This window comes from Gavia stellata, chromosome 10 (genome assembly GCF_030936135.1).
Source record: "Gavia stellata isolate bGavSte3 chromosome 10, bGavSte3.hap2, whole genome shotgun sequence".
In the NCBI taxonomy this organism is placed as follows: Eukaryota; Metazoa; Chordata; class Aves; order Gaviiformes; family Gaviidae; genus Gavia; species Gavia stellata.
In genome coordinates, this window is record NC_082603.1 from 28044260 (window position 1) to 28071640 (window position 27381).

At 39.7% G+C, this 27381-nt stretch overlaps 1 protein-coding gene across 1 annotated transcript in view; it reads right to left on the reverse strand.

Moving 5' to 3' along the window:
- AGBL4 (AGBL carboxypeptidase 4) overlaps window positions 1–27381 on the reverse strand; it is a 948642-nt gene that overhangs the window by 436025 nt on the left and 485236 nt on the right. Inside the window, exon 6 of the mRNA XM_059822199.1 lies at window positions 9301–9340. Coding sequence (XP_059678182.1) covers window positions 9301–9340 — 40 coding nt within the window. The remainder of the gene's footprint in view (window positions 1–9300; window positions 9341–27381) is intronic.

Consider the following 27381-nt stretch of genomic DNA (forward strand, 5'->3'; position numbering starts at 1 on the left):
CACTTATTTTCATTTTGTTTCACATGGCCCAGCAAATACAACTTTATGGTTTATGTTGCTGCCCCCAGACCTCACTGCAGACCTTACCCCATACTGCCTGGTGTCCCTTCCCCTCCCGTGCCTCGCTCCTCTGCCAGCACCCTCTGTCCTGGCACTCACAGCATCTACACAGTCCAGTGCGGCGTCTTGTACAGATACCACAGCTAGCTGCAACGTCGGAAGCAGACCATGGTGTTAAAACAGTATTTCACCTTCCTTTAACCTGCTTTTTAAGTACACTGCAGTGATACTACTGCCTACCAGTACTCACGTTATCTCATTTAGGAGGATCTCAGATAACTCCCTCCAATACTGCGCTGCGCTGTGTGATGAACAAGTCACTTTTTCACCATGGGTTATCCTGCACTGTCAGTCTAAATTCCCAAAACCATCACACCTTCCCCATTCAAATCTCGCCCAAAAATTCCTCTGTGCCTTCAAGTTACAAACTCAAAATAATAATAAAAGCTCTAGGTTATCCTTTCTTGTGGGTTTCCCAGTGACCTTGGCTGACTGCTTTAACAGAAAATGTTCTGCATACCAAAAAAATGAGCCCACTCGCAATTCTTAGAATCAAAAGAGCTAAGGAAAAGTCTTCTGTGCATTTCCAGCTCCCCTCTTCCTCAGTCCCAACAGCTGTAGCTGTATAATCATCACTGTTTTGCCATTTTTTGTTACACCAGAGATTGGGGGAAAGGCATAGCAAAGAGGCACAGGGGTCTAGAAGAAGACAAAGACAGTAATGGGCAGCTTCTCAAAAATAAAATGCAGTTCGATTAAAATCATCTTTTATTTTTGACATTCTTTTTTCCATGTTTCCTGCCCACTGCCCGTTGCCTTATCTGTTTAAGCCCCCAACTATTCAGGGACAGCTTGGTGTCACGCTGTGTGTATCCAGCACAATGACATCCTTGTGGACTGGGATACATGGGTGCTACTAAAATAGAAACGAAACACAGTTAGCTGTATCTGCCTGGCTAGGTTAAAAAAAAGTCACAAGCAAAGGTTCAGGTCCAGGTGCAATTCAGCAGCACTGGAATGACAGCACCCTAAAGCTAGTTTTTTAAAAAAAAAAAAAATAGTCAGGGCTTATTTTTCTCAGGCATAGCACCCAGATAACATGGCTTGTCGGCATCTGGACCCACACTGGTGAGTCTGCTGCAAGCTGCACAGCTCTGCTATTCAGGTCTCTGCTAGCTCATGCATTTCTGCACTGTACTCCATTTTGTAGTGTCAATATAATCCTCCGCTGCCTTCTAGATATATAATACACTGATTTTCACCAAGTCTTGTTTAGGTCACTTAGCAGATAATTAAACAAACAAACAAAAAATTCCTAAGTGAAGAGACTGTTTCCGTACAGATGCCCTTGCAAATTAAAATTTCATTAAAAAGGAAAAAAGCTTTCCATTCTCTCTAAAAGCATCTGATACTCAAGAAAGGGTGGGGTTTTTTGGAGGAAAAAAAAGAGATTATTTTAAGCTTTCCTAGAGCTTACCCAAAAGGAGAAGGAGCACAATACACCTGTGCACAGAACTGCTCATTTTCACTCTCTTTAAATGAGCCAGACGCTCATTCTGCACATTGTGAAGTAAAACAGAAAGCATTACGTGCAAACATTTACAGCATAAAAAGCCTCGTCACCTGGGATACTTGCTGCTTCTGAAAATTCTGATCAAAGATAAAAACCAAGACAACTCCTTGTAATCAATTATGCACAGATAGTCTTCAGCGTTTGTGCAATTCATAAAAAAAATACTAAAAACATAACATGGATTTACATGCAGAAATGAAATACGGACATGGACAGAACACTAATCGTCCGATTGGTATCTTAAATCGACAATCCCAGTTCTTTAAGTGAGTCTCTGGCTAAATAGTGCTGCCTTGGAAAAATTTCCAGCATCCCTTTAGCCGCTCACGCTTACACAAGAGGAGCTGCAGAGCCACAGCCCAGGACCGTGTGAAGGTTAAAGCAGGCAGCAGTTGGGGAATCAGCACTACAACAAGCTGGACACAGGTTTTATTTCTGCGTAGGCAGAGATGATTAACCCCTGCTACATCCAAAAAGCACTCACGGTGCAAAGAAAGCCATTACTTGACAATCTGGCTTTTTTAAAAAGAGGGACTGCAATACACGGTGGCAAGCCAGACGCGACGCATAGCAGGGTCCCTTGCAGAAGTTCCCCTATATGCGCACCGACCAGAGGCAAACTGCAATGATCACCCTCCCACATTAGCCACTAAATTCAGAAGTGAAGTTAAAGATGTATTCAGGTTTTGGGCGTGTATGAACATGCTATCGTCATCGTCCTCCCTAATACCAAATTCGCACTTTGAGGTCTTTTCTATGCCTTTTTCACTCAGCCTTATGACAGTCAAGTCAAGGAATTCACATCGCAATGTCAATCCTTTCATCAACTTTACACCCTCCAAAATCTGTAAAATATTTATATTTCCACATGAGGATTTATTCCTGGTTTGTTCTAGCTGACATCCTTTTGTCACAGGCCTTACACGTTTTTGCCTAGGTGAGCCCCAAAGAGTATGCAGTGACTTAATGAGCAGATCAATTACTGTTCATAAGAAAAGATACTGTCTCTTTAAAGGTTATTTGAAGGTTGATTGCTATCTTATTGCTTATATCCTGCAAATCTATTCAGCCTTATGAATGAATTTGACCTTTTTATACTTACTGGGGAAAAAAAACAGAACAGAAGTTAATTTAGAGCTCTATAATACAACACTTTTTCCCAGAGAAATGAAAGGGCATTCAAATCGATACCTGCACAATAACACTCTGATGAATGTTTGCACCCAATTTTCTCATTTTGCTAACTTGAGATTGGGCATTTTGAATAGTTCTCAAAGAACATATTCTTTATGTGCTGTGAAGTATGTGGTATTGTGTCCAAACAATGCTAGAGGATAATCATTATAGGAGTATCACTGGGCCTGAAAAGGTCAGTTAGTTAGAAATGTCAGCTTTCAATGCAACTATGCCGGACCTTCCGATGTAAGGATCCAATTAAAGGGACATGCCAAGGTGCATGGAAACATCATGGTGACCCAGAATAATAATAAGGTATTGTGGAAAAGCTTGATATTTTTCTTCAAAAGTAATGGATTAGCCTTTAGAATATCTCTCTGCAGTCTTATTTTGACTTCGCAAATATCACTTATTCTACATGTATCCAAAAAAAGGTCAATTTTTTTAAATGCAAAGGTGGGGATGAAACTGCCTTACTAAAAGTAAATATTTTGCAACCAAATGGAAAAAAAATTCTGGTTTCATTATTGGATCAGGAAAGTGTCATTTCAATAGATCTCAAAACTGGTATTTGAGATGGATATAGACGGTGTTTGGGGAGACAGGTGGGGATAGGTCCGGGGACAGGCAGAAAGATCAGGGTGGACTTATTCTTTTGGGGCATGTTGCGAGTGAAGACTGTCTGTGCAGGGAAAAGACAGCGGGAACGGCAGCATCGTTCAGTGAGTATGTAGCGTCTCTGCAGTCGTTATTCCGGCAAATGGAGAGGTATAAGTAAGAATTAGAAAGGTACTGATCTGCATAAATAAGTAATTACAAGCAACAATATTAGTCCTCTTTATCACAGCGAATGGAAATTCTTACAGCTCTTCAGATACAGGGAAGATGAGGAATTGGATACAGTCAAATTTCCTAATTAGCCTCAGGACAGCTGGAACCAACTTAATGGCATGAAAAAAAGTCCACATTTTCTCTCTGCTCTCTGTTAGTACTTCGTCTTGCTAAAGTTTCATCAAGTCTAGAACAAACTTCATCCAGTAGTTTTAGGGTTCAGCTAAGACCGACAACACTGGAATTTCACTTTGAGACTTCAGCATTTATATTTTATTTGTATGGTAAAGAAATTCTTGTAATGTGGGTTCAAACAAACCATTTGGGGTCTATTGCCTTGCTGAGCAATGAGGTACTGTCCCCACAAGTTATTTTACATTATTGTGGGCAAAGGAGTGGGTTAACATCCAGTGTCTTAGTGATATGAGAAATGGTTTCACTCCTATCCATCACTGAGCATTAAAAGACTCAATTATTAGTGGAAAGGTAAGTAATTTCTTTTCTCCACCACCTTTCCAAATAAAATAGCATGTGAAGCTTCACTAGCAAACACGAACAGTAATTATGTTAGGCTGTTTAAAAACTCAGATGCTATCCTTTGACACATACCTAGGCCAAAATCAATGTGCTATTAATTAATACGGCCTAGCAAAAGTAGTACCCGAGTTTTAGCAGCAAACAACTTTCTGTCACATTTTATTACTCTGTATCATTTTTACTAATACCCGTCTCATAGCTTCATGACTTCGAGTTCATATTATTTTCATGCTTCAATTAGAAAGAAGTAGATAGCCAGACTATCCAGGAAGGTAATGGAAAAGTCTTGTAGGGGGGCTTAGTGGTGGAATTTATAGTTAAAAGAAACTTTCAAATATACTATAAAACTTCTCCTTCTTTTATGTAGTTTTACTTGAGATCTCATAAGCAGTAATATGTAGAAATGCAAAACTTAATCAGCTAAAAAATACAGCAAATCCCACATATCACTTTATGGAATGCCAGGAGAGTAGAAATATATTTTCCTAACCAGAGGAAATTAACTAGGCAACAGTCCTATATCTATAATTTACAGCAGTAAAATATGCATGGCAGAAACTAAAGCCACCTTAAAAGAATTCAGTGTAGCAGTGTATCACAAATTAATGAAATGGAGACATTTTTAGAGCATGCAGCACTGACGGTATTAAAGGGGGGAGAATATTTCACCACATAGATCACTCTGATAAATACTTTTAAAATCAAGCTTTTTTTCCCTATTTAAAAGTGTAAGAGCTTGAATATTAGGGGGAAGCACACACAAATTCATTAACATTTCTGATCAAATCTCAGTGCCGCTCCACAGAGATTAAGAATATTTTACTCCATCCCTGCATGTAAACCTCTAATGTGGTCAGAGGAAAACCTGAGTAAATCAAAAGGCAGGAATTATGGAGTCAGCTCTTACTTTATTTCACCTAAAACAGAGCTGAAAGAGACTTAAAATACTTTATATTCCATGCTGTAGCCAAGCTGGGCACTATGGAATATTCAACTACCCCAGGTTTTTTAAATGCAATCAATTTACTGCTGCCAAATGTAGTAGGTTTATATACATCTGGGAAACATGCACCTACGGTGCTGATGAATTTCTCCTGACATTGCACTGATTTCAAGAGAATGTTATTTTAAATTGGCAGTAGAGAGACTGGTAGAGAAGGCTAAAGCCCTGAGGACGGCTGAATCAAAGAGAATTTCAAAGGAATTTTCCTGATGGTTCTTGGATAATATCACATGTTAGCTATTTTCAAAGCCAATAGTTTCCAACACACTTCCATTTACGGTATCAATAATTAAAAAATACTTCAGTGGGAGATGAACTTACCTTACTGAGAAGAGAAATTGGAAAGCTGTATTATTATCGTAAACACAGGAGATGCAAAAAGCTTTGTCTCCATGGAAAAGCTATGGAAACAGGGATATCTTATTCGCAGCTATTGAGTGGTTACCACAAAATGCGATGTGATTGTATGGTGCATGTGCAGAGTGTTACTAGAACATGATCATGTAGGAATTAAGGGCAGATCATCAGCTCCTTTGTGCTGCAAGGCCAAAATGAAGATTTGGTTCTAAAACCCAAAGTCAACTAGAAGAAGTGTTAAGGAAATGTTTTGGATCAAATTCAGGGGTAAAACTAAGTTTAAAGAAAATTTAAATTACCAAAACTTAAACCTCATTATGTCCCACTCCCTGCCAGCACGTCCCTGCCAGCTACTAATGAATTTTTAACATCTTTCCCTCACCCCACTGCGCACATCAGCTCTGACTCCGGCACCCTGAACCGTACAGCGCGTTACAGTCTAATTGTAACTCACATGTCAAGGGGCAAGAAGAAAGGAGTGTGGCGAGAGCATTGATAAATTTAACTGAACATTCCTCCAGCTACCCAGCAGTAAGGCACAGCAGTGAACTCCCCTCCACATTTTACATGGGTGTCAGTTACTTCAAAGGAATATATTCGAGCGTGAGGGAGTCTGGCTTGCTCCCAGCTTATGCATCATTTGTGTCTGGCTGTTTCTGGAGACCCACAGCAAAGCAAAGACTTCCTCCAGTTTGGGGCACATCGCGGAGCTTTCTGCAGCTGTTTTCTTAGGGGCGCTGGAACAGGTCAGCTCTGTGTGTTGCATACAAAATCTGTAGCTGGAGCTGCAGGACTCACCCTCTGCATTTCTTCCTTTCCCTTTTTTTTTTTCTCCAGTGTTTTCCAGAGTGCCCTCAGTCCAGGTTACAGATTAATGATCTATACCTGTTCAGTTTAACATACCAATGTGCTTTTAAGTCAAGCATCTGGAGTAAGGCAAGGGGTGGCGGCGGGTCGCCCTCGCAGCATGGGCTCGCACAGCACGGGCAGGGTGGGGATTCAGGGCACGAGGAACAAGCAACACTTCCTACTCGTCGGTGATCCCTGGGGAATTGTGCAATAACCACGGCCAGGGGAAACAGCGCGACTGCCATGAGATAACGTTAAGATTTCTGTGATCCCACAAACTCTCTTGGGAATGTTTTGACACTTGAGTCTCAACAGCCCTTTATTGACTTAAATGGCATTATTTTACCTTGCAATTAATCTCATTAATTGGATGATCAATTTTTTAAAATTTTTTTAGTGGCACATGGAGAAGAGCTGTTGTAATACCTGCAAGGGATCACCAAGCGATTCTTGACTAAATGTACAAAAACTGGTTCGAGAATTCTGCACACACACAAAAGAAAGATGATATTTGTCATGACAGAAGTGCAAATCATCGAGGTCACCTTTGGTTTTGAAGTCCCTTGTCAATTTTTACAATTAAGCAATAAGGCTTTGGTGGCTGATACTGCTTGTGGGACACAGAGGACTTTCATACTATAAATAAGGCTGAGTGACCTCCACCACAACCAAAGGATGCCTGCCTGTGGCAAGGTGGAGAACAGGAACAACTCCCAAAGGATTAACAGCTGCAAATAAATAGCCCAGTCCCTAATTTGAATCAGTAAATTAAGGGATGACAGTGATTATGGCTGATCTCAGCCATCATAAACGATATCACAACTTCATAAAAGCAGACTGTTGATGTCAGATCTTAGAGCTAGGACTCAAAGAATGAAATATTTAAAAGTTGCAGTCTCTGAAGATAGAAAAAAGCCTCAAGACTATCATTTATTTTATTTTATTTTTGTATTTGTAAGGCCCAAACTAGACCCTTTAATCCACAGGTTGATGTTTTCCAATCCTACTAGGAATTAAGTGCCTAACTCTTTCAGCCTCTTCGAAAAATCTCAGCTTTACACTCTTAAGTAAGTTTGGCCTGATCCAGCATCAGGCTTCTTTTGAAAATGCCTTTACTGAAAGCAAAACTGTAGGCACTCAATTATATAATCATGGCACAAATAGTATTTTTTTTCCTATGTAGTCAATTATAGTCAATTTCCGGCTAAATATCAAAGGGTAAAACTTGCATTTCAGAAAAAATGCACGTTATGGAAAGCTTTCCCCCCCCCGCCCTTTCAGTGCAGTATGTCTACCTATGCAGTTATTGAACACTGGTTTAGTATTTAGCTATTTTGATCCTTCCAACTAATTGCTGTGTTGATGTAGTAGATTGCTGTCTTAAACTGAGAGATCTGAAGCAGTAGCTACTTACTGTTATCACACCTATGCACAAACTGAATTTAGTCAACCCTTTCGTTGTTCCAGTGAATACTGTATCTGAAATTATGAGGAAGGTATCATAAATTCTTTTTACAGAAAAGTCTCATATTAGGTTATTCTGCTCCTCAACCCTCCTTTTCTCTTATTAAAAAAAGTCTGTGGACTTTGGTGCCCTTATCCGAGATCTGAGTGTTTATTATGATTAGGACCTTCAGAGATATTTTTCTTTTTCCTCTAGAAATAGGGAATGCTGAAGATACAAAAAATGAAAAATGTGCCATGTTTGTCCTTGAAGTTATAGTCAGAATAGTGACAATGGCTGTATCAGACTGTATTGTTGCTTTTATCAGCAAGTGCCCTGAGCATACATTAACATAATTGCAAACTGCATGAAAAGTGAACATGCAAAAATGTGATGCAATTGCCAATAGCCTCAAACATCTGTCCCAACAAAGTGTTCCTCCTCCTTATTTTAATTCTTATTATTTTAACAAGGTTAGTGAAGGAGAAACCATGTCACAGATGATATCTACATTTAGAGTGTCAGAACAATTATCGATGCAAAATTGTTATCCAAGCAAATGTGTGTCACACTTTGTTCACTTCCCATAACACCTGTTCATTTCACCAACACATTATTCCCAGTTAAAGCCAGAACTCATTAGTCCCAGTTAAAGCCAAACTGAAAGCTTAATACGTACATACATCTGAAAAATTGAAAAAGTTAACCAAAAGGTAGCACTATTCAAGCACGGTGTACATCTGAAGCTGGTGAGCAGCAAACTTCTGTAGCAGTTAATGGAAAGAAATGGAGCCAGAAAAAGAGCAATAAATTAAAAGCCACCCAGCTTTAAGAGCTGAGATCAAAGAGAAGCACTGTTCAAATGACCTGCATTTCAATCACAGTGCTGAGACCTTCGAAACTCATTATGCCAAAGAGCCCAACAGTTTCCCAGTATAACACGTTTTGGTTTATCTCCTCAATAGGCAAATAACAAAAGCCATTATGAAGCAGCTTGTTTAGACCATTTTAATTTTACTTAAATATTTTCTGACCCACTTCGGGGTCCTCCAGACCCAAGCCTGGACCTCCTGTCTCCCACCATGCATAGAGGGCCACCGTCTCCTTACTCCCCGAGCTGCTCACGTTTGCCACCAAGGAAAGTTAAACTTGCATTTCTGTGATACTTGAACACACATTGTGAATTCGAGGGCATCTGCCCTGCAGACATGCTGCTAACTGTAACCCCAGGAGGCTTAAAGAAATATCAGCACTCAAATTCATAGAGTAAAGGTCTGAAGAGGCAGCTCTGTGAACGGATAACTGCCCGGGGCTTTGCCAAGCACAATATAGCTGTCACTTGTTATTACGTGAAAGATTTTCCGGGGAACAGTGTTTTTCGCTTTGCATGTCAGAGACGGGGGAAAAAACACATTTAGACAACCATCTCTTTAAGAAAAAGAAGAGAGCTGTGCGGCAGGGCTCACTTACCGGGGCTGGTTATTGTCAGGAGGTCAAGCTGCCGCTTCTGCTGAAAAACAAATTATAAAAAGAATTGTTAAAAAGGGACTAATTTTAGTGGGTCAGCTTAGACCTGCAAAGTAAGTGTTCTGACATTTATAGCAGAATTAATTACAAGTTACATGGCTCACAGTAACTCTTTTGGATGGGATCCACATGTACTTTATAAGGAAGAAAAAAACCCCTTGCTCAGTCCTTTTAATGTGCTTTTATTTGCACTTATAAAGTGTTACTATTTCTTTTTTGGAACATATACTTGAAATGGATAGCTAGAAGCACGGATGGACAGATATATTTATAAAAGTGATTTCTGATTCCACAGGGAAGAAGACAAGGAACCAAGACAAGAAACTCTAAGTTCTTTATTCATATCAATCACGGACTTATAGTCTGTATGTGATCAAACACAATTACATTGCCTTGGGGTGAACCTTTCAAATACATGTAAGACGATCTAGACAAACTCAAGACTGATAAAAGGAGAGCTTCCTTACATACTAAGCGCAGTCTGCCCATGGATCTCATTGCCACCGGATATCCCTCACCCCAAAAGCCTGCCAGACTTGATCATCACTGGATATTTGTACAGATAGCAAAATACAGGGAGTTATTATGGCAAATAAACAAGTTTAAACAGAAGAGTGGTTTCTGGAAGGGCTGCAAAATTTCACAGGGCAAACCAAGCTGTGCTACGAGAAGGTTAGGAAAATTTTTTGCCTGGAACAAGCTATGCCATCAATGCCTTGGTGATGGCGGGGTAGGTCTGGGTTTCCCTTTCCCCTGTAACATGTAGCCAAGGCTGTTGCCTAGTCCATGTTCCCAGCCTTAGGTGATCTCCCCACCATTGCCTCTCTGTAGCCTGCCACTGAAATCCATGTGCTCTTGGACCATTATCATCCTTTTCCACCTTTCCGTGGGGTGAGAGCTTTCCGTCACCAGCAGGGCTTCCCCCACCCCACAGACAGTCGGTTACTGCCTCTTCTTCACAGCACTTTCTAACTTACTGTCTTCTCCCTAACTTTGCCCAACATTAGTGTGTCTAGCTGGCATTGAAGATTATACTGTCCAGTTTAATTTCTCTCTCCTAATTTGCTCAATAATGTCTGTGTTACTTTCATTTATTGTCAGCCCTATTGATCTTCTTCTAATCTAATTCTCATCACTGCATTCACTGTATTCCCTGGGTGACAGCTAAAAGTCCTTGAGGAGGAAACATTGACTTGGTATTCCCTACCGTGAACGCTCTTCCTTGGAAATTATGACTGATGAAACTCCTTTCCAAACCCATCATTTCTGTGTAAGTAAAGCGTCTCTGGCTAAAGTGTATGGACACAGCTGATGATCCACTGAATATACTTGAGCTATAGGCCCAACAGTGAATGTGGCCGGCTGGAAGGCCGAGTGGGGTGTCAGGCTGAAAAAACAGATTTTCTGAAACCTTCCTGGCCTTCAGTACCTTAACTCTTGTACAACGCAAATCATATTTGTGAGAAAATTCACTCCTGGCTGCTTTCATAGGTACTCCTAGTTCTCTTAACTCTGACAAGTCATTCTGAGTATGACCTTAGTGGTGTGCTTGATCTCATTTCCTTTATTATCAAATACTAAGGCCAGCCTATACCAAGCCTTTTTCCAGGTGTGCCAGGGTAATTGTAAAAAGGAGCAGAAGACCCTGCTGCTGCCTTGTGTCACCTCCACAAGAGCCATTCAGAAACACTGTCCCTACCCTGCTGGGGTCTGCTCAGCCCATCCTCCTTTCCCAGGGAGCAATAAAGCAAAGTAAGCAATAGTGTAAGCAAAGGACCCACCTCCCCAGTGGGAGCCGTAAGACGAAACATCTCCTAATGAGCTAAATTTTTTACAGATCCTGTGCCTTAATCCTGATTCATATATACAAAGCTATGAAATGCCAGGGCTTAGCACCCACGGGGCCAAAAGCTTTGCTTACATTTCTCAGCACAACTGGAACTCCGAACGCTGTATATCTAATGAACAGCTAGAGCAGAAAATATACATCCAAAGCCTATACTTTGTGAAAGCTTCTCTACTGGGAAAAAAGGTGGAATGTAAATGTCCTGCGTGAAAGAAGGTTGCAAAATGTAGAGATTTGGAATAGAGAGAAAGGTGTGTAGCCCAACTGGCCCCCAGTCCTGACTTGAGTCTATTAACTAGGGTAAAAATAAATAAATAAAATTAAATAAAAACCTAAATAGCTTAAGTTGATACTGCAGGAAAACAAAAGCATATAGAATAAGCTGATCAAAATGGGAAATAAAATGAAATTATTACAAGTCAAATGTTCAGTTTGTAACTTTTTTCCTATTTGGATATTGCCTTCAAGCTGGCCTTGGAAAAAACAAATTAACTCCAGGTCCAGGAAATCTTTGTGTATGTGTTGAACTTTAAGCACAAGTTATTTCTCTGACTTCAAGTGGAGCAGCACTGATCTTTTGCATCTAACACCTAACTGCTGCAAGGGATTTGAAATGCCACCAGGTTCTTGGCACTGGCTCCACCCAAACGCTCCGGGCTGGAGCACGGTGGTTACTGCCTGGCTGGTGCACTGAGAGAGAAAAAATTTCTCTGCTCTGACCTTCAGCAGACCTTGAAGAGGTTTTTCTAATTTAGCTCAGCAAGGGAAGTTTGTGCACAGTCACCCAAGCCCTGGAGAGGAGGAAACAGCAAAGTGCATTCCAGAATCATGCATTTAAACATGCAAAAATGCGCTAATTATGGACCCAATCTCTTTCCAGAAATTCAAGCCTGCTCTCAGATCTCAGGGGCTAGCTCTCTGCTGTTTCCGGGGCTCAGCTGGATGCAAGCAGTCTAGTAACTAGATAGATTTTTTAAAAAACATACAGACACACTTATGAGTAGCTATAAAAGCAGCAGAATTTGAATTAAAAGAGAGAGACATTACAAGTGTCACAAAGATTAATAAAATAATTGCATCAGAAGTATCATGGCTGTGGGGCTTTATATATTCGCTTCTCCCTTCAGTGCTGAAAGATGCAAATTGCAGCTGTTGCCCCCTCCAGCGTGATCACCCTCTCCCTGTTTTGGCAGATTTCTTGAAAGACTCATCTCACAAGATGTCTGGCTTTTTTTGTTCTGCCTTTAGTAATTTTCCGCTTCTCAAACACCTGTTCCTGCAGAGATGCTTGGGACTATCCCAACCTTCAGGCAACTTACTGTCCCAAGAATTACTTCCAACCTGAGCTCTGAAATGTAATGACTATCATCCCTGGTCGGGTGAGAGGTGACAGTTTCCCACATCGCTAAGGCTGGATGTCACCTACGTTGACAAAAAGGCATTCCATGAGACACACTAAAATTATTTCCACAGCATCAGCCATAATTTATAAGAGCCAAACAGAAAGATTTCCTGTATAACCACAGTATCTCTATTGCTATAATCCCATCCTACCCTTAAGGGGCAGCATCCTCATTTTCACTTTGCTGTCTATTTGAGAGCCCAAAGGCGCGAAGAGGGCATTGGTGATTCATACCGGCTTCCCACCTCGTGCAGTTTTCTATCGTTGGTACTACCCAGAGGCACAGTCCCTACAGTGGGACATTAGGGCTCTGCAGCAAACTGTGTTCACTTCCACAAATTTAACACAATCTTTAATTAATTATAATCTTTAATTAATGCAATAAGCACCGACGAGTAATAAATCAAATTAAAATAAAAGGAAGGCAAATTTTTAATAAATTAAGCATTGATTCACTCAATAAATATTAATCTACTAAGCATCAAGAATTCATTACATTTTAGAAAACCAGTTGAAAAACCTCGCTGGTGAGCTGGTCTGAAGTGTGCAGAATGGTCCCTGTTCACCCATAATATACACTGATTTTTAACTAATTCCTTAATTTATCAAGTTAAACAACTTGCCTGAAAGTGAGCTTTATTATTATTATTCCATTGCAAAATATAATTTTCTCAACACAGATTCTAACTCACCCTATGGATCATTTCCTGAATTTTTCTTAGTAACTCCCTTTCTGAGTACCTCCTTTCTCTTCCTTGATGTTGGTGGTCTTTAAAATATTTGCTGACTGGTGTCATTTAATTTTCACCTCAATTAACTCAGTGAGAGTTGCAAAACAAGAAAAAAAAATTGTAGGGGGGTGTAAATTAACTCATTCATTTAAGTTTAGCTTATCTACGAGTGTTCTTTCACACTTTGCTCTCTGCAGAGTTCCTCCAACCTTTTATATAGATGTGGGATGTGCTGCACTTGCTCTGACTCTTATCTACAGATTAGCAAAAGAGAAGGAAAAAAAGCCAGATGCAAAGATGCCCCACGAGACTGATATGGAGCTGTTTCTGTAGCAACCGATGATTTTCTTCTCATGTAAGAATGAGCCTAGTCATATCTAATTCTGAATGTATCTGGGCCTCACTTGCCAGCCAAAGCTGTGTCAAGTATAAAGTCAATATAGTCAGAAAGAATGATTAAAAAAACCAATTATAAAGTCATCTTCCTGCTCCTACACTCCTCCTCCAGCCAGGATCCGAAAGATATCCTTACCCCTGCCTTCCGTCCCAGCACATCATCTCCAAGCCCCCAGCTGGGAGCCGGTAAGCAGAGATGAGGTGGCAGCCAGCCACCCAGATATCGCACACATGAGGCTGCTGTCCTGGAAGCTCCTCCAGCAGTCCCGTGCACCCACGTCCCAGGAGACAGCGTGCTCTGGCAGGGGTTTCTCTAGACCTGCCTTGCTCTGAGTCTCCGTATAAAACTCCTAAGCCCAGAGCTGAGATCAACTTCAGCTTTAGAAAGCTCTTGTTGGGTTTGTGCCATTTCACTGCCTTCACTCTGCAGGCAGCATTTTCTGCAGCTATGAACCCAAAGGCAGGCTGCCCATCTCACTAACATCTCCTGCCGTAGCCCCCCCCACGAAGCTGGAATTGACTCTCTGGGACCACAGCAGGACTTTGTCTTCCTAAATGTATTTTACCCAGCCTGGTCTCTGCTATTGATCTCTTCCATCTAATTTTAAAGTGGTTTGAACAGGTGTCTCTTCCTACCTTCAATCTATTATGCAACTCAGAGGATTTAAAACTGAAATCAAGTGCATGATCATTTTTTTTTTTTTCCCCTGGAAGCTTTACCACAAATTGTTACTAATTGTGCCTTTTCCTTTTAACTTCTAAATTAGCGTTTCTCTTCTATAAACTGATTGTTGACATAAGAGCAATTGAAACCAGTGCATCTTCTCACAAAATAAAGCTGAGTATGTACTGAAGGGTGAATTTCACATTTCTAGGGTCTTTATTATTGCCACACTCTGTAATGTCAATGCTTTCAAAAGTTATCCTCTAACATTATATCATGAAAGAACTCAAAAGTTCAGAAAAAGATCAGAGATCCCAAGTGTGCAACTTGGCATGGTGTGGATGGCAGAACACGGCTGCCCACAAGCACCACCATAATCCTCCTTGGTTTTGCACTGGAGGGATTTACAGTGGAGGGGAGGGAGGAGGCAGAAGGTACAGAGAGGTTAGATGTTAAAGGCTGTGTCCCATCCTTTCACGTTGCTACCTAACGGGTGGCAAGCTGTGCGCCTCGGTGTGTTCTGCTCCTATGCAAAAGACACTTCTGTGATAGAGGAGTGTAAACCTTCTTTTAGTTGTTTGTTGTTGGGCAGTTTTAGAAATATTCAGGGTTAATCAACATCTGGAAAAACTTTCTAATGAAGGCTTAGGTAAAGGAAGGTGTTAGAAAAAGTAAATGTAACTCAGTGAGCATTTCACGTCTGTCTCTTTTCTCAAATGCAAGTTTTGCTACTTGTACCCTCCTTCCCTTCAGAGTGCAAGACTTATCTCCAAAGAGAAACTCTTGATTTAAGTAATGACCTCGATAAGCTACTAATTCAAATCCTGTTAAAATGGGTAATTTCATGATTTAAAGCATCTTTTTTTTTATTTTTTTTTTAAATCACATTATGCCAAGCAATAATCTTTTCTTTCCATCCTGAAATCAAAGGCTTTTGTTCATATAATGAAGCAAGATCTCACATTTTGTACTTCCTTTATGATTAGATGCTAAAGTTTCCTGGTATAATGATAAAACGAACCAGTCAGCTTGCTGACACTTGACTGGGATTTTAGTAAATTGCATCTGCTGTAGCCTACTCTGTGGAATCAATTATTGATAACATAGGTGGGGGAGAACATTTATAAAGTGGTTTGGGATATGCTATCACTCACGCTAAGAGCTATAATGAACATTTTAAACCATTTTAACAGTGACCTCTACAGACATTTGCTCATTGCAATATTTGGTAACTCAATTCTGGTTTAGAATCAGAACCAAGTCCAAATGATGGAAGGCAGTGCCAAACCATTAAGCTACTTTACCCATCCTTCCAGTTCACATATTCTTCTACTTAATATCTGACACCTGCATATTTCTTTCCCAAAACGTAAGTGCCAAAGATACATGGTACTTTCTTTTTTTCAGAAACACTGCCAAACAAGTAGCTAAGACCTCTCTTTCTCTCCCCTTCGACTATTTATCTCAAGAACACAACACTCATGCATAATGTTCTTACAGTCCTGTTGTACTCAAAAGCTATTTAGAAAGAACTTTAATACATTGAAGGTTAAGGAAAGATTGAAAAGCCATGCGAGGTATCTTTGGGATGCAAACACTCTGTCGTACCTATGGCAGTAGTAGTAGGTCACAGCCCCAAAGGCTTGGTGAGCAGATTCCTACCAAAAGCAGTAGATCACTGCCCAAAGCAACAGCCGTGAGAGGCTGAGCAACCTGAGCGGCTGCGCAGCGGAGGCCATTTGCAATGTGCACACTCAGTTTTATTGGTTATACAAATTCACAGTCTGTTCCATCTACTGGTGCTTTATCTATAGCTTGTCTTATTTACATATAGAGCACTCATAAAGATAGTATCCAGATTCTTACTGAACAACTAGGTACAAAAAAACCCCCCATCAGTTCACTGTAAATATTTACAATCACAACAAAAAGTCGTTAGGATTATCTTATCTCTGGAAGGAAGGAGAAGAGGAATGAACTGCTTTGGAATGAACTGATCCTTAACTTTGCCAATGAGAGTTATGATGACAGAAAGCCTCTTAAGTTTTCTGTCCTGCATCTGTAAAATAACAAGCATCCTTATGCACCTCGGTGAAGGAACGCAAAGGTAGATTCATAGCAACTTTATGGTTTGATGATGTATACCATGCATATACAGTTCATCTTCTCAGATGTGCATGTAAAAGGACATCCTTGACTAGTTAGTAACAGTCTCTTTTTAACTCAAGTCAAAATATGGCAGGCAAATCCAATCACTTTATTGAACCCAACTGGCAAACTTGACTCAGAGCTCCCAATTTCATAGGCTTCTGTCCTCCTTGTTCATTCAAGCCTGAAATGCTGAGATAAATTAAGGCACAGATAGCCAGTGCTCTAGTGACTCTGTGGCCCGTGTAGAGTACGTGAGTATACGGAGTACATACACAAACACTGGTATTTCTGCCCCAGTAAAGACTGGGGAAAAAGAATGGATGATATAGCCAATACCTTGTCTGTGCTTTGTTCTGCTCTTCCCCAAAAGCTTTGGGCCTGCAACAAATGAAGAGAATAAGGCCCATTTCTCCATGGTCAGACCCCACATCCAGGTTGGAATCAAGCCTCTTTGTAGTTCCACTAACAAAAAGGTGGCTGTGGTTGTGCGCACGTTTTGAATGAAGCATATGTACTTACACTGCAAGGGTTCGGGATCTACTCATTCCACAATTTAACTCAGCATTTTAAAGGGTTTGTTTTGGTAACAAACCACCATGCAGGTTTTTCATAATTTGGTGTATTATTATGTAAATCGCAGAGCCGTGGTTATAATCCTGTGCTTGTGACATCAATTACTTAATGCCTACAGAGATTACTGTAATGCCACAAACAGCGGATTATGTCTTAAAGTACATAGTAAGCAGCAGGAGCTAATAAACTCTTCCCTTTAAACTTTATTTATTTTGAAAAAAAGAGTAAACATGGGCAGCAAAAACTATACAGACCACACACAGTGCCATTAACAACCAAAATCTATACCTGATGCCGATCGCTTTAGGCATTGCACAGCCATTCTTTAGTTGTGAATTCCTTTCTTACGTTAAGTCTTATGAAGGAAAGGAGCAGCATTAGTGAAAGCAATTACGAACTTTGAAAGTCCACCATTTGTTGGGGGGGTAAGTAACAGTGTTCAATGAATGTTTAATTAAAAACAAAGCATATCTACCTATACCAGTAATGGGATATTGACTAACTAGCCATTGTTTATGGGCTGGTTTAGATAACAGACAAGACAGATTAACTCCCAGCATATGCAATTTTAAAACTAAACACGCAGTTGTAGGAGCCTGTGATCACACAATAAGGGAGGCATGAATCCAGAGGTTTACATTCCTGCTTTGCCCCATCTGGACCTTCAGATTGAACTTTAGCTGCTTACATCCAGCTACAAGTGCTCTGACCAGCAGATCATTTCTCCTAAACCCTCTTTTGCTGTGTATAACTAAGTATTTATTGAAACTGGGACTTAAGTTCCAACGTCCGCATCTGACCTGAGTAGTTTAGCTACCAGCTCTCTCCATGTCAACTAATACTTAATTTAGCAAACCGTCATCGTACCAGAATAGCCAGCACGCTGGTGGCGAGAATGCTGACTTGGGTTCAAAGAAAATACCCTTTTGAAAAAAATGTATTTCTGTGAAAAGAGAAAAAAAAAACCATCTAGAACTCTGAGGGAGTTACTGGGAGGTTTTCTGAAACACAAGAAATTTTCTCTAGAAGACTCCTTCTTTGTAAGACGCTAAATACCTTCTTGTTTGGGGAGCAGCATGTTTTTGCATTTGGTTTGGCTCCTGCTCTATATTAGAATTCTGCTCAGGGCAGCACTTAACTGGAAAACAAAGCTCTGAATTACAGCACTGACATGATCCACTTCCTATTACACCTGGGCCCAGTCAAAAGAAACACATCTTTGATAAACTTTTAAGAAACAGGACCCCTGTGCTTTCACACCATAAGGATAGCAATACAAATGGAAGGAAGAAAAAGACATATAAAAGATGCAACACAGGAGTAAATTCCTGCTGAATATGAAATTTCCCAAAAATTTTCATGCGTTTTCATGCATGAAACTTATGAATTATATGTTAAAAAAGTCCCCATGATTCAGCAACAGAGTGAAAATAAACATGAGAGAACACAACTTCTCTAGTTGCCATTTTCTCTTACTCCCTAGAGCCTAAATCCCCCGCCCTTCAAGAGCTCCCTGCTTTTACTTCTGATTTTGTGGGAATTATCTGGTTGTGTTTATCTCAGGTGTCATTTTCTCTTCAGGTGTTGGAGTTTGCCCGAGATGCAGGCAAGCTGTGTGAGAACACAGGACAGTAATTTCAGATCATAGTTCCAATGGTTGAAGGTACTCTGCAAACACTCAAAATATATTCCCTTCCACTCAAAGATGACACTATTAAAAGGCAACGAAGTGACTCGTATACAATGGTAATGCATGCCATTTTATTTAGAAGAAAGCCTCAATAATAGGTTGTATTTCTGGTATCTCGCATTCAAACATCTCAGAAACTTCAACATTCAACAGAGCGTATTTCAGCTCTACAAGCAAACCAAACTTCTTGCCTGTAAGCCCAGGTACCTGGGCTTTCTGTATGACACAAAGCAGAGTAAATGTTGGGAGAACTTTATGACTGTAAAAAAGCACGTGCATGAGATTGACAGGCTAAAACATCTCCAAAATTCTTCTGTAGTGATTTCCATTTGTGCCATCACCATTCACTTTCAAAGCTACCAGTCTCACACCTACAGCTCCATGCGTCCAAGCATTCAAAAGGAAAAGACAGAGCTTATTCTGTTTTGAAAGTTAGTTTTGCACTTACAATTACTGTAATTGTATATATGTACACACTTAAATATATTGCATATATGTATCTACAATCACAGACACATATAAACATTCATTTATATATAAGCAGGTGTGTATATATCAAGGTGTGTCTATTGACTTCTGCATTGTACAGAGAGGAGTAAATGTTTATAAAACTGTATACACACGCCACACTTACATACGAGGAATCGATATAGGCTATGCATTGTAGATACAGAAGAAAAACCTAGGAAATACTCAAAACTATCATACTTATCCAAGAACAAGCTAGCATTTTGTCACCAATAGAAACATGTCAGGACACACATTTCCTAGTTAGAGAAGCATCTCTTTAAAAAGCCAAAGGAAATCAGTGTGAGGGGTGTCAATGGAACTGATTTCCAATGCACCAGACTGAAGGATTTAAATTTCTAACCTTCAGCTCTAAATTCACTGGCCCTCCACTCCCGTCACATCCACTTTTCTTCTCTGTTTCCATATTTCCTCATTTCCTCCATCCAGCTGAAGTGCTATAGCCCAGTTTCATCTGCATTTTCAAACTGCTAATATTATGGGAATGTAAATCAATAGATTGGAAACAAAATCAGTATTTTTTCTTTTGCAGCAAGGGCGAAACTAACTCCATCCCTCCAAATTCTGCTCTGGCTGTCGAGGCTCCATTACAGCTGAAGACTTTTCTGCAAGAGGGACAGGCAGGAGAGAAGAGGGAAATAACTGTGTATTTTCACATTTAATTTAGGAGGATTACTTTATCTGAAAATCGTTCCCCCTCCATAGTGTACAAAGTTTCTTGATTATTGTCTATAAGTCAAGACAATATGATCAAAATAGCAGTGAAAAGTTAAATTAGAATCTAATATGTATGGACAAATATATAAATCTATATGTCAGACTATTGTGGTCTCATCTAATTTCAAGCTTTTCATCTAATTTCAGTTTGAATCTGTTTCCTTTCACAATCCATGGCAGTGAGTTAGTTTTTTTATTGCTCAAAAAAAAATCAATTTTTTTTTCAAACCAGACCACTGCTTGTCATATTCACTTAACAAATGATTCGGAGCATCCCAGTCTTCATTATTCTAAAAACTGCATATTTAATTACAGCCCATGAAAGCACTGTCTGGAGAAGTCAAATGGCCACAATGAGAGTGAGCTATCCTGGAAGTAAAAAGAACAATCTTACTTTCCAAACAAACCCAACACTTTCTTATTCGATTCTGAAACAATTTTGTTGTTGTTTTCTATGGCACATGCTAAAATCATTACTAAATCCCTATAAGTGAATATTTTGAAGCCACAGAACTTGGAACAAGGTCCACTCAGGCTGCAACCCGTATCAAAACTCCCAAAGACTAACAGGGCAGCGTTGGGACTCCTTACAGCCACTTCCAGAGTCACTCTACCTTTGTACACCAACTAGTGTATTGCGTGTTTAATCTATGGCTGGTGTCTCTGAAATTGTTAATAAAAACAATAAAATGGAGGCTACTGGAACCAAGGTGGCATTCAGCTCTATACATTCAAACTTGAACATTTTTATCTCACTTTTGAAATTTGGCATTTTAGCCCAAACCCTTCACCCAGGTGCTTTAAACTGTGAAAACCATTCCAGAGGCATTTTTATTCACAACAGTTGAAGAGAGCTATATATGCCGTATATAATATGTCATGTTATATTAAAGGAGAAAATAAAAGTTTGGTTCATCAAAATCACCGAGCTGAGTTAGCTTGCCTGAAAGCAGCCTCAAATGGAGATCTGGGTAAGAAAATGAAGCCACCCAGATATTACTATTTTGTTCCTCTCTTCAGGCCGTGCCAGGTTATTCTGACTAATAAAATAGGGAATAACATTTGTCCCATACACTGAGCAGAGATAAGAGGTCTGAAATCCTCTTTTCATTAGCCTCATTGCTAACTGTTTCAAATTATCACTCTTTTGCAGTTGTTCCATAAGCAATTCATTGGGGACCTGCTATCTGATCTGTATCTCATAGTGGTTAAAAAACACAGAACAAACACTTGTTAAAAATCTGTGTGGTGACTGACAAATACAAGCCTGTTTTGAGAAGCACGCAAAGCATGAGGACTTCATTGGAAGAGAGAAGGGAACCAAATATCCTATTAACCAATTTTTACATGAAACTGCTGATTTTGCCTCACAAATGTGCAGTTGCTTCAGGGTTCAGTCCAACCAAGTTTCCTCAGTTCCCCTTGCTGAGACAGTCACTGAAGACAGACCATGTCTCTCAGAATCAGATGTCCAGAAGACAAAAGTTGAGATTTACTCATGTACCTGTAACAAACATTTAACCAAGAACGTAGTAACTGTCATGGAGCTGCTGCAAAACAGTTGTTCTTTGGGCTACACAGAAAATATATTTATCTGGATAATGTGAAATGTGAATGTTTACCTATGATTTGTGAGTCACACTGAAACTTCCAGTTTTCAGAAAAATATAGTTCTGCATTTAAACTGCTTCCATTGCCCTTATTTATGTTCTTCATTTATTAGAAGAAATCCAAGAGGTTTCCAAACATATATTGAATATTAGCCCTAAAAATTAATTATCTAGATGTTAACAACAACATTTACACACTGTATTTGGAAAAGCATTTTGCTTCCCCAAAGAGTACATATTTTTTAGTTAGCCAAAGAGCTCTGGTATGTCAAGAATAACTCATGAGGATGTATCAGTCCATCATTTCAAACCAATTTCACAGGAAAGGTGAACTAAGTTGCCATAGGAGGATATGTGAGGAAAATTTATCCTTGTTCTTACCCTGAAGTCTATTGTGTCAGACAGCTATATTTCAGGATTTTTTGTATTTTTTTTTTTTAAAGACCAACACAAATGTAAATGTTCCAATTTATAGTGGCAAAATTAGGTGTCAGATTCATTCCTGTTCGCAGTGAGCTTAAATTTTTCCTTTGGGCACTGAAGACAGAGAACAGTTTTTCTTTTGAAATGTAGCTCCCTCCACCGCGGTCCTGCGGGTTCAGGTTGCGGAGGAGGCGTGGGGCCAGCGCAGGAGCACAGCCACCCTTGTCCTCGCCAGTCCCAGCCTCCCCAGAGGCAGATGGGCGTTAGCAGGCAGCTAGTTTATTCCCCACAGACCACTCCAGAAGAAAGTCTCTCTACTATGTTAGCCATCAGATACATATCTGTACTCATTTACAAGTAGAAAAAATATAAGAGCTCAAGTCTTTTTATACCCCCAAATAAATAGAGAAAACAGTTCATACAATAAAATAGAATTAGTATTTTCAAATGAGCTTTTTAATGAAGTCTGAATAGATTTCCAGCCCGCATGATCAGAAAACTAAGTAAAATCATTGGGGATTACTGTTAAAAAGATCCTTGAGGAAAAAAAAGAAGGAAGAAAAAAAAAAAGGTGGTTTAAAGATGATCTTAGGGGGGCAGTGGCGAAGAAAGCGTTAAGAGAAGAACTGAAGATAAAAAGGTGCCATTAGGAAGCCGGCTTTGGAGGAGATTACATAGAAATAAGAAGAAGCTTTTCTTAAAAACAAATAAGCAAACAAACCAGCTCACCTGACCCTCTGATCAGCAAAGAAATCAGAACTGTCAGCTTTCATCCGCCTCGTACAATAAACCTAAACTCAAAAAAATAGTTAAGTTTTGATTCAAGCCACACAAAGCTAATTTTTACTGGCCACGGCTTTTCCTAACTGTGTGTTTTGGACTCCAAGGAACATGAGATTTTCTAGGTTGGGGAGTGTTTTAGTATTACTACTGCGTCAACTTTGAATTATGCACGGATTTTTAAATGTGGAACTGTTCCTCTACTTATGATGACAGGCACATTCACATCATATAAAATTGGGAATGGGGAGATCTAAACAAAGCCAGTGAGTTCTGAATTGATCACCTAAAACATCTGCTGTATTGCTTAGGAATTGCAGCACATATGGTATATAGGAGCATCCAATATTTGGAGGCACACTACCTATGCAGAACATCCATAAAACGTCAGAAACACCCATTTTGGCCATTTCAGTCTTAACTCTGAATATTCTTCTTTTAAATAAAATGCATAAAATTATTTTGGGGTTGATTTTTCTGTATTATCACATAGTTTGATTGCAGCTGACTTAGCTCTGCCCTAAGTCTCCCGTATGTTTCTGTACAGCACTAAGAATACTAATAGTGTTCAAAAAGACAAGAACATCATAATGGAAAAGAGAAAGAAAAGTTATCATCTAAATGTGATCCTTCCTATCTCAGCCAATCTACTTCTTGCATTTATTCTGATTCTCACCGCTATTATGGTACAATAATCACACCGCAATCTTCACACAATACCTATTAACAACAAATCATCAATATGCATTTCTAAACTGGACTCTACTCTGATGCAACAATCCTGCTATATAAAGCTCCAGTCTTGCCACGAGCTAGGACGTGACATTTTCAAGAACAGCTGACCTAGGAGTGAATTAGGCACCCAAATGCCTTTTAAGCACTAACGTAATTTTGAGAATCTGGTTCTAAGCATCAAAATGTCACTCAAACAGGTTACGCTAGAGCCTCTGAATTTGCATTTAAAAATAGTAAAGCAAAATATTTCAAATGATCAAATAAAAGTATTTTTTAAATCCTACTGCCCAATTATTGGCTTTGAACTACCATGAAGTTAAGCTATTTTGTAAGTTTGGCTCTGATTTGGGGGAGATAAGAAATGCTGGACTGTCATATTCACTCAGACTACATCCCAATGGAAAAGAGAGCTACTGTGCAAAACAGAGAAAATACCAAATGGGGTATTGGAGCCGTAGAGTCATAGAAGCCATTAGGCTGAAAAGAAATTCTTCAAGAGGGAACTAGTCTAGGGAACAGTACAGGTTCAGGAAAGATGTCGGAGATCAGCTAAAATACTTGTAATTTCCGTTGGCCAGAGTTTCCTTTAGCCAGGTCAAGCTCAGAAAGAGGTAAGGGTGAACCATGAATCAACACTTACAGCGTCTCTCTGGTAAACTTACTATTTGTTGCAGGCTCTACTGCAGAGCCCAAGACAAAGGCTTTCCCCCTAAAGAGAAACAATAATAAAAGTACCTGTACTTTCTCACTGCTTTGAACCTAATTCACTGGTAAAAATCAGTAAAAAGTTGCATAATTCTCAAAAGTCTCTCAAAAATTTATTGAATGACTCCCTACAAGCAATTACAAATAACCCCAGCACTAATTTACCCCTTACATCATCAGACAAACTGGAAAGATCCTACTCAACCTTCTCAAACATTGTCTTTCAGAAGAAAAAAAAAAAAACAAAACCAACGTTTTGGGATGACTAAGAGGTGAATCGGGTACCAGTTTTGTTAATGCAGGTCACATAAATAGAAGGCAGCATGGAACCCAAATTGCAACACACAAAATCATGTGTCTTCTTTTAAAAGAAGTTCAGTGTCCACCCAGTATTGTCCAGTTTGGCAGGATCATTATTTCTAACTCTGGAATGCTAAAATATGGTATTTAATGAAACCACATCATGTACTTAATGTACAGAGCTGTACAACTCTGAAAATGAAAAGCTTATTTTCTTTCTTTGTGACCTGAGGTCATCGTGAACCCGAAGAGGGCAAAACTCACAGCTCACGTTATCTGTACCACAAACTTATTTTCTTCTAAAGCAAAAAGGTCCCACGTTTTGTAAGAAAAAAAACATTTCAGAGCTTTTTAAAGAGCAGATCACAAAAGCAAAAACATTGCCAAGAGCATATATAATTCTGTGAGGGCTCCCTCTTTTGGCAGCAAAAAAAAAGCTTCACAGATCATCACTGTAAAGCTTTTCACAGGGGTTTCTTTGCTTTCAGGACTACAAACCTCAACATCAATAACACAGACTGACCTTATTGCATTTTATCTTTTAGGAAAGACCTCATCTGCACAAAAGTCTTCATTTACCAATACAGAGGAGGCTGCTGCTCTTGCATTTTGGTGTTCCTTATACTGTCCTTCGATTCTGCAGAGACCTTGGAGCAAGAGAAACCACTCAAAATTCCACATTTCCCCCCAAAATCTTGCTGGGAGCTAAGAGTTATAGGGCTGGCCAGGAGCAGCCAGAAATGGAGGCAATTTGGCATTGGCTGGGATAAAAATCACAGGATTAGTCAAGAAAACAGGTCACAGAGGACAGGCCAAAGAACAAGTGCAAGTGTGAAGAATGGCTTTCTAGTGATTAGTCCCTTCCTGGGAAGTGTGCCAGAAAGTACAGTGGGTCCCCGAGAAATTTCCTTTTAATACTCAGGCCAAGTTCCACCATGTAGCTTTTCCATGGAAGCTCAGGGTTAGAGTTAAGCTGTCAAATGGAAAAACATCTAGAAACTTTTTATCGCTGTTGGGATTGCTGGTATAAACGCTTTTACCTGGGCACAGAGACGCTGATAGCTTGGGAAGGAGCACTGCCTTGAATGTGGGTTTCATTAGCAAACTCGCTACACCTGACTTCTCAGTTGACCAGAGGCTGAGATTTCCAAGGGAAATCTGTTCACCTGAGTGTTACTACATTTCTCAGTAAAATGGAGTTTGGGGTCAATATGCTGAGCCTACAAGCAATTTAAGGCAAGTTCTATAGTACCTACCTGCACCAAAAACCTAGACCTAATAATATTAATTTGGCCTTGGATAGGAAAGAGTGAAAGGCTTTGGTTAACTTTTTCCCTTTACTTCCCTGTAATTTAATCAGCTGATATTCTGAAACTCTGATTGTATACCATGGGAGCTTTTTAGCAGTTTTTGTTAAGGGTTATTGAAATTTAAAAGTTCGTTATTTTACAGTTCTCTCATCTAGGCCTCAAAGGCTTTTGCATTACTGCTGTCCTGTGTGGAAGCTAAGCAAGGGGTTACTGGTTAAGTGAACTCAGGGAGAGCTCCTTATAAACATTATAGGTATTATGGGGTCTTTCAATTTAACTACCCTGTCTGCAAAAGGCAGATTATTCTGGATTTATATACATAAACAGAGTATCATGCTAACTTTTTATTAAAAATTAAAATCTTTTCAGTCACAACAGAAATCAATGTACCACAATTTGAGTGAAGTAGAATGATGATCCTGTGGTTAAGTAATTGAAATGGGAATTGAGTAATCTGTCATTCTCCCTGCTCTGGGCAAGTTAGCTCTAGATGTCTTAAGCACTGCACTGTAGGCTCCTAAAAGAGTTAGACATCATGTTTTCAAAAGCAATTCCAGCAAGTAAGACAGCTAGTACAGTAAGAATTAAAGGCATGTCCACATGATCAGGTACAGTCTAGCGTTGCCCATCTCTAAGCTTGCAGGTGAGAACTGACTGTGGTTTAAAATCATTCAGAAATGCGAGCATGGGAAGTAGCTGCTAACAGATCTATAAAACGTGCGGAACAGCGCTGAACTGAGTGAATCCCTCTAGCTTGGAGCAACGCTAGACCTATCTGCAACTGACTTTGTAAAAGCATCGTAAGAAGTGTGAAACCTTAAATCACTTTTGAAAATGAGACTGAACTTCCTAAAGTACTTCTGCATTGCTCTGCGTAGTGTTGTGGAAGTCAAGCTCTAAATTCAAGAGCTCTTCTGAAAACTGAACCATGCAGCTCAGCAGAAAGGGTGTTATACTTCATTTCTTTCATAACTCTGTTACCGGCATAATTTTGTTCTATCTGGGATAACATCTTGCAGTGTGGAGATGTTTTTTGTGCTCAGGTTGTTCTTTGCTGTGTGTATACATATTTACATACATCACTGCTTGTTTATACTGTAGCATAAATAAGGGGTGAGGTGGTCATAGATGGATAACCGCTATGTTTTAAAGAATAAGGCAACACAATTGGGACAAGATGGATGGTGAAGACAGGCAAATCATGATGCAATTCTGTATGAAAATACATCTATGTAAACAGTATAGGCAAAATCTGTTCAAGCTTCAGTATAAATTCAAATAAACTCCAGAATCAGGGCTGATGCTTCTTTTCATGCCATGCTGTTAGCGTCTTGCTCACATCCAACTGCAGTAGCTTAGGAAGAGAAGTATTTGCCTTCATTTTGAATTTGCCTGCCTTTTGTCACAACCTTAATTTCATTGAATTGCTGAGTTTCGTATCTTTATAAAATGCATTATTTAAG